Source organism: Pan troglodytes, chromosome 16, assembly GCF_028858775.2.
Source record: "Pan troglodytes isolate AG18354 chromosome 16, NHGRI_mPanTro3-v2.0_pri, whole genome shotgun sequence".
NCBI classification, from domain to species: domain Eukaryota; kingdom Metazoa; phylum Chordata; class Mammalia; order Primates; family Hominidae; genus Pan; species Pan troglodytes.
The window spans coordinates 41,637,168-41,645,763 of record NC_072414.2 but is presented as its reverse complement, the minus strand read 5'-3'; the positions used below and the strand labels follow the sequence as shown (position 1 = coordinate 41,645,763).

At 33.6% G+C, this 8,596-nt stretch overlaps 1 protein-coding gene across 6 annotated transcripts in view; it reads right to left on the bottom strand.

The window, feature by feature from the left end:
• Positions 1-600: 600 nt before the first annotated feature.
• The window catches only part of DTWD1 (DTW domain containing 1), a 28,060-nt gene continuing 20,064 nt past the window's right edge, over positions 601-8,596 (bottom strand). For 4 of the 6 annotated variants that reach the window (XM_001167630.5, XM_024349201.3, XM_016928197.4 and 1 more), the window contains exon 5: positions 601-2,406. In XM_001167630.5, the coding sequence (XP_001167630.2) occupies positions 2,159-2,406 (248 nt within the window). In that variant the 3' untranslated portion in view covers positions 601-2,158. Of the gene's footprint in view, positions 8,439-8,596 lie in introns of all 6 variants that reach the window. The other 2 variants (XM_054666929.2, XM_054666930.2) reach the window with 2 other exon arrangements.

The following is an 8,596-nucleotide window of genomic DNA, read 5'->3' as shown; positions in this document are numbered from 1 at the left end:
TATGCCAGCTGAGAGATGGAGGCAAATGAGTGATAGAATTGTTCTCTGTCTCTCGCTTTTTTTTTTCTTTTCCCTCTGAACTGTTATGTTTAGTTGGTTTGTAAAGCCAGTTAAATGCAATAGATTTTGGCTCAGGGAAGTCCAAATTTAGCCTAGAGAAATCCAACTTTGGCCCTGCTTAAATCAATTCAAGCCTTCCTCTATTCCCAGGGCCAAGTTCTAAACACGAAAAAAAAATCTATTTTAATTCCATTCTTGTAGAATAACTGCTAAAATAAGCAAGCCAGTTAGTTTATTTGGCTAAGACTGTAAGACTAATAATGTTCAAGCCTTATATAATCCACATTCCTTTTTATGAATAGCATAATATAATGGTGACCTTACTGAACCAAACCAAATCAGAAGTTCCAGATTCTAGAACAGGCTCTGCTACTAACTAGGTGTATGATCTATCAATAATTTACTTACCTCTTTAATTCTCAGTTGCCCCATGTATATTAATAGGAATTGTTCTTAATTACAATACTCCAAATGTCCTATTTCCATGGCATGTTAATAGGTGCTACATATTCAAGTAAGTTTAAGATATATCAGCTTAAATAAAGTTCAAAATGTTTATTTCAGGACTTTTCAGAACCTTTAATATGTTTTGCCTTCTGAATCCCTGGGAGGGAAACAACGTAATGTACAGCAAACTAATTTCACCAAGAACTCTTTCCCCCATAAAACATCATGTGTCCCACTGTATATACTTCAGGAAATGTGCTATTATTTCACCCAAACAGGTGAATTTATCAGAGTCCCCAAAAGAAATAGAAGGCTATTTCAAGTGGGGACATTTGAGAAGAGTGTAATAAAACAACTACAGTATTTACAAATGTATGAGCAGGGTTTAGGTAAAGCAACAAGTTGTAGTGAACTATACTGGGGCTAGTAATAACTGTAAGCTATTACCAACCCTAAGTGAAAAGGGGTAAAGGGAGGGAGCAGGAACTAAACCTAGTGAGGTAACTGGGGTAACTGCTTGGGAACAGAAGAGATAGGATTCCTGATAAGGTACTATTTAGTAGAGGAACACAGCCAACTGATGATGACATGGCAGGAAAGGAGCCAGGGAAATAAATAACATCATTTCATTTTCCTCTCAACTTCTAATCTCCCACTGGTGCTTCCCATTTGTTGAACCCAACCAAAAGCAAGAGAGCAAAGGAACCTACCTCACAGAGCAGGGAGCAGAACAGAAAAGCGCAGACAGAAGCTATTCAGCACAGTAGGGCTCTATTCACAAGCAGCTAGGTCTAGGTAAATAAATGATGTCATCAGGACTCAGTCTCTCTTTTTCTCTCCACTCTGCTTTCCTTTGCTGACTTCATTCTAAGTCAGGCTCTTTTCACCTGGCAGCAGAGATGGCCACTAGCAGGTAGGCTTCAATTATTATCAGTTCACAATTCCAAATAAAATAAAAAGAGTAAACATATATATAACACTTACTATATTTCAGGTACTGCTGAAAGCCCCTTAGATATTAACTCAGTTATTCCTATAAGGTAGTTGCTCAGTATTGCCTGCTTTGTACAAATGGAAGAAAATGACATGGCTGATAAGCAGAAAGGCTGAGATTTAGATTCAGGTAGTCTAGCTCCAGAGTCTCTGCTTTTAACAACCTTAGGACTTAAAGAAACAGCCCTAGATACCGGAATTCTAATTCTAGTTCTGCCTATGTTTGCTACTAACCTCAAGAAAAATCACTTATGACCTATTTTTCAGCCAGCAGATTGTAACCCCATTTACTTCTAAAGGTGGTCATGAGTACAGGTGAAAAGATATAAAGATGTTGAAATAAATAGCTAATTAGATCTAATGGAATATGTTGTATCTAATCACAGAGACATAACACACTATATTAAAATGTACTAATGAAACTGAGGTTTCACTGAGCAAATAACTTCTGAAGTAAGTTTTTAAATCAACAGTATCTCTGAAAAATTCCCCCAGATACAATTTCCTTCAAGAAATATGAAGTGATATACATGAAACTGGAATTTTTTCAAATGGTCTTACAGGCATTATATATGATTATTTCTTAAGAAAAAACAAAGCACAAATATAAGTTTATTAATGTTAGCAAAATAAAAAGACATAAGTGGCTTGTTAAAAACTAATGTGTAAGTTTTCCTGTTTCCTTATCTCCAGAGCATTTGGCATTCTTTATCAACTGGTACATAAAAGAATAGAAAAATAAAAGATTGTCATATTGCCCTCTGTATTTCTCTTTTAATATATCAGTATGGTAGTCTACCAGAAAGTAGTAAATGGCTTCAATTGTAGAAAGGAAAGTATCTGGCTTTCCTTTTTGATGGCGCCAAAAGCAAGTTTTTCTTGTTTTCAACTCAACTTGTAACAACCCTGTCAAAAAAAAAAAAAAAAAAAAAAAAAGAAAGAAAGAAAGAAAGAAAAAATATAAATATTTCTTCTTAACCACAGGCTTGGTACAATAATAATTTCTCTTAATTATTCTAAGAATTTTTTTTTAAAGACTGCAGATAACTTCCTTCAATCTCAGTTTGAAACAAGATATTTTCTTAAACACCTCAAGGTATATACAGAAGCAACATAAAACAAATAATAAAATCTTATACATGACAGTTAACACTGAGTCTTAGACCAATGAATTAAAAGTAGTTAACATTTAAGATATTCATGTCTTCCAATCTTCTATGTATCAGCATCTTCAAAAATCTAAATCTCTGACAGGACTGCATTCACCAATTTTCAGAAGGGTTTCATTTCCTTGACAAACTGACTTTTTTGTTTATTTAGAGATGAGGTCTCACTCTGTCACCCAGGCTAGACTGCAGCAGTGTGATCATAGCTCACAGTTACCTCAAACTCTGGACTCAGTGATCCTCCCAAATAGCTGGGACTACATGTGCACACCACCATATCCAGCTAAGATTTTTTATTTTTATTTTTTTTTAGAGACAGTGTCTTGCTATGTTGCCCAGGCTGGTCTCAAAATCCGGGGCTCAAGTGATCCTCCTGCCTTGGCCTCTGCCTCTCAAAGTGCTGGGATTATAGGCATGAGCTACAGTGCCCAGCCTAAACTAACTTTTAAAATATCATTCTGAAATTCACTGAGAGATAGGCAGCTTAATGTTCCTTAATACTGGTAAAAGTTTACTTCTTGATTATCATTTTCAGGCTATATTCATGAACAGAGTATCCTAAAGCTGTGTGGTTTCTTTTGTTTGCTTGTTTGTTTTAGCTCTGTCACATGTATGCTGCAGAGCTCAATAACACAGGTAGAATGCCTTGCTCTTGTACATTTAAAAAGGGAATAATTAATGCAGTCACACAACAGTACTCTCATTTGTTATAACTCAGCTGTCATCATACAAACCCAGAATGCTTTTAGCTCCTTAGGCCAGTAACTGGACTCATACTATATTTAATTTTTTGTTTTTGCAAATTTTACTTTAAAGTGAGAAATAAAAGAGAGAAAGTAGCATCAAAATTGGCCCAATGACCAACTGGAATTTCTAAGTCACTAATGATTTCCCACTGTCACATCCCACTTTTACTCAATGTAAAATGTAGCAGAGACAAGAAATAAATAATAAAAGAAATACAAAAATATTCAGAGATATGGAGGATCAAATGACTAACAGGAGTTCGAGGAAGAGAGAACAAAGAGAATGGAAGAGAGGGAGCAGTTAAAGAGATAATGACTATGACTTTTCCAGAAATTATTTTAAACTATAAAAAGCCACAGATACATGAAACATCATGTGTCTCGAGCAGGATAAATACAAACAAATCAGTGCCTAGTTCTATTACATATTTAACTGAAAAACACCAAAGATAAAGAGAAGATTTTAAAAGAAGCCATGGAGAAGGGACAGATCATATACAAAGAAAAGGTAATTAGAATGACCAAAGACCAAAGACAGAATATTGAAGACACTAGAATAATATCTTCCAAGTGTCAAACAAACAAACACAAAAACAGAACTGGCAACCTAAAATTGTGAACCCAGCAGAACAACCTATCAAGAAAAAAGTGATAAACATTTAATAGACAAATGAAAACTGAACATACGCCAACAAGAGACCAAATTAAAGGAATTCCTAAAGGATGTATTTGATAAAACACTGAGTAAAGAAAACGGTAAACATCTATGCAAATCCAGATAAATGTTGCCTGTATAAAACAAAAACAATAATAATGTCTAATTTGTAGACTGACAATAAACGACAGACAAAAATAATGATATTAACAATAACAATGTGAACCAGGAGGAGGCTGAATGAAGCTTCAGCATACAAAGTCCATACAATGTAAAAAAGGAGAGGTTAAACATTGTTTGGCTTTGAACTTTTTAAGTGATATGGGCAATTCTCTAAAATAACTGAAATAGGAATAAAAATAGAATAAGAAAAAACCTCAATCAAAAAAAGAAACAAAAATTATAAAAAAGGACAAATAGAAATAAAAATTAAGATGGTAGAAAGTAGATCCAATTATTTCAATACTCACAGCAATTGTAAATAAACTAAACTTACTATTTAAAAGACATAGATTATCAGATTGAAACCTGAGAAGGATGACCCCTACAATTAAATAACTGGCTTCAATTAAATATTGCATTAGAGGTCTTATTTAACATAGTAATAAAGAACAATAAATTAATTAGATGGATAAGAACTGGAAAGAAATACAATTGGCATTACTTACACAGAAAATACAAAAAACCTCAGGCAAATCATTAGCCATATAGTATCTTGCAGAAGAGAAGGATTCAAACAAGACACAAACATAGTGATAAATTCCACACTAAAAATTTTTTTCCTCAAAAGAAAAGAAATTGAAAAGATGAACCACAAACTGCAAGAAGATATTTTGCAACATTATCTATATTCTAGAATATACAAAGAATTTCTACAAATCAATTAAGATAAAACACAGAAAAATGGGCATAGATATTTCACAGAATAGGACACGTATATGGCCAAATAAACAAACAATGTAATTATCAATCCTATTAGTAATTAGAGAAAAGTAAATGAAGATGACAATGAGACACCATTTTAAAATACTAGGTTGGCAAAAATCAGACATTTGATAATACCAAGGTAGGAGAGATTATGGATCAATGGAGCGCTTATACATTAATGATGGAAATATTCCTTTGTATGTCCACTTTGAAAAACAATATGGCATTATCCTGTAAAGGTGAATATTCTCATACTCAACAACTCAGCAATGTGACTCCTAGGGATGTTTCCTAGAGGAGCTTGTACTTGCACAAGAATGTGTGTAGTAGCATTATTTGCAATAGGAAAAACTAGAAATAACCAAAGTGTTTCATTAGCAGGAAACCAGATAAACTGTAGTATATCACAGATATTATTCAGCAGTGAAATAGAATAAACTATAGCTACAGTGATATGACAATATATGTAAACCCTAGAAACAAAATGTGACTTTAGAAAGCAAGTCCCAAGAAAACGACACACAGGTCAAAATAAAGCAAAACTAAATCATATGTAGTTTATGAAAACATATATATAACACTATAATCTAAAAAAGCATAATTCAGGAAAATAACTGTCAGGGGAAGAAGGGGAATGGCACAAGGGAAAACATAGGTAAATGGAAGTTAGAAATACTGGTGCTTGAGTTCTTAATTGTTCATTATATCACTATGCTTTATAACTTAATGTTACATATACATGTGTGTGTGTATATATTATTTCATATGTATCACAATTTATTTAAAAATATAAAACAGTTAAAAACAAACAAACAAAACCTTTTTGCTTATTTAGTGAAGGAATTGGAGCTTGAAGTCATGTTCCAGCCCAATTCTTTCCATTAGACTTAAAATACAATCTAATCATGTCAATGACAAGCTTAAAAATTGTTTAATGATGCCACAGCACTATGGATAAAAGAACAAATGCCCAAGCATGCTGAATAAAATATGACATTCATAATTTGAATTTCTCCAGTCTCTTTTACCATTCTCATATATGTATGCATTCTAGACAACATTAAATATTTCAGTTTCTTGAATGCAAAATATTTTTTATACCCTAGTATTTCTAACAATCAGTAACTTTATAATAAAATTATAGTAAAAATCATAAACATTTTTTCTTGAGATGGGATTTTGCTCTGTTGTCCAGGCTGGAGTTCAGTGGCATGAGTGTAGCTCACCGCATCCTTGAACTCCTGGGCTCAAGCAATCCTCCTGCCTCAGTCTCCCAAGTACCTAAGACTACAGGTGCACACTACCACGCCTTGCTAATTACTTTATTTTTTGTTGAGATGTAGGCCTTGCTATGTTGCCTAGGCTAGTCTAGAACTCCTGTGTTCAAGTGATACTCCCACCTTCATCTCCCAAAGTGCTGGGATTATAGGAATGAGCCACTACACCTGGCTCAAAACTAGTAAAATATTTTAGCAGTAGAAACTTAAAGTAGATAATTACAAATGTCTTTTCCTTCCAAAAGTGCTGCCTCAGTTTCTTCAATTGCAAAGTGAGGGTGACATCCTTTACCTCATATATTTGATGTGAGGATTGAATAAGGTAGTATAGGACACAGCACTCACTGACAGGGAGTGTAGTTTAGGCAACGCTTATAATATGAACAAAGTTATCACTTTAAAAGTTGTATCAATACAGTCAAACTGAAGGGAAAGAGCTGGCTAATTTTTATAACAAATTACAGTATAATGCCATTTAAATATAATTTGGACTCACACCCAACAAAAAGAAACAATGTCTCCCCCTACATTCTGCCAAGGCTTCCTATGATAAATCTTTAAGAATGTTATATCATTCTTCACCTGTAGGTTTAGGTTTACCTTTTATAATTAAATTAGGCACTCTACCTTCAAGTGTTTTATTTTGACATTGGTAGAACACACAGAGCTATTTTTCTGTAAAAATTTGGCAAAACAGTAAGGTTTTACATTGTTAAAGGGATTCTTAACCTCAGCATTCATAGTAAAATAATGGAAACATAATTTCCAATACACCTGAGGGTTTAATTGAGGTATAGACTCAGTTTGTTCAGATTAATCTCACGAAATGACGAAGTTTTAAAGCCTAAAGCCAACAATTTATAAAAACCATGGATTGTTTCTTATGGAAGTCACTTGGTTTATTCAGAAATCAGTATTTCACATATACAGAGGTTATAGATATGTATAGAGCCCTAATTGTTTCCTGTGGTGCAATGAGGAGCCACAAAGGACAGGGGTTGAAGTAGGTCATGCAGAAAACTTGCCTTTAGAAATCTGTTCCTTTTATGATTTTAAAGAGATTAAGAAGCCCCTTTAAAAATTTTTGATCTAGCACAGAACTGAAATATATGATACTTTCCATGTGAATTGGGAAGGAATAACAAAAATCTTTTGTACAAATCTGATTTTAGGCAAGCCAAATTTGGACACTCTGAAAAGAGATTTTGAATAATACCACAATAATTCCTTTTATAGTTTTGTCAAAGGTTTTTACTTATGTTTTTTCATTTATCTTTTCAATTACCATATAAGGTAACTATAAAGAAAAATGGCTCAGAAAAATCTTCAAACTGGCAAGTAACCTGCTGCTGTAAACATCCACAGGAATGTGGCAGGCAGTGTTCCCTTTCTCTCTTTCAAAGAGCACAGCCTTAGGGCTTAGGCGTTTGTCTTTCTATCAAACATCAGCAACAAAATTTCTTAAAGATCTTATGCTCCGTAGTACCTGCCCTTCACTCTCTCCCACACACATAAGACACAAAGCGCACACAATTAGACTTTCAAAGCAACTTTACTAATGTGTATGAAGATCTCAGATGCATAAACTATATAAATTAAGCTCGTTAAATCTAGTGTTGTCACTCACTTCAGCTTGGAATTAATGAACACCAATCAGACTCCAAAAAGTGTCAAAATGTTCTTTTCTAGATAATGCACATTTTTAACACTAGCCTGAGAGAAGCTCTCCCAGTTTGAAATAAACTGTTTAAGCAACTGCCTAATATTAACTGAATAGCTTTCTTGCCTTCTAATCATACATGGACAAGTAAAGTAACTGTTTTAAATCACTATTATTAGGAACCAAGTTTTTCACTCTAAAAGAAATAAAAATCCTTATAATGTTAAATATGAATTGGAACTATCTGTGTGAACTCATGATACATAACTATGTATTTTTCCTGGCTCTATCCATTGAAGCAATGACATCCCAAAAGTAATGAATTTACCAGATCTTAGTTTCTAATACCATTTCCTACTAAAAGAAACTATAGCTTCTTAGAAAAACAATTGATTCCAGGTCTGAGACAGAAAAAAAGTACGAGTGAACTTGCCTGTTGCACCAAAAAGACAAATGAGGCCATGCCATGAAGTATTGAAGGGTTTCCACTGGCAAAATTTGAGAGAACTAGAGCATCAAAAAGATTATTATCAAAAAGATTAGCATCTTTATTGATGCTACACTATAATTTATTATAGCATATTGAATTAAAAAGAAAATCCATAAGATCATAGTGATCTCAAAAAGGGGTGGAAAGAGAAAGAAATAAAGAACAGGAGAAAAAG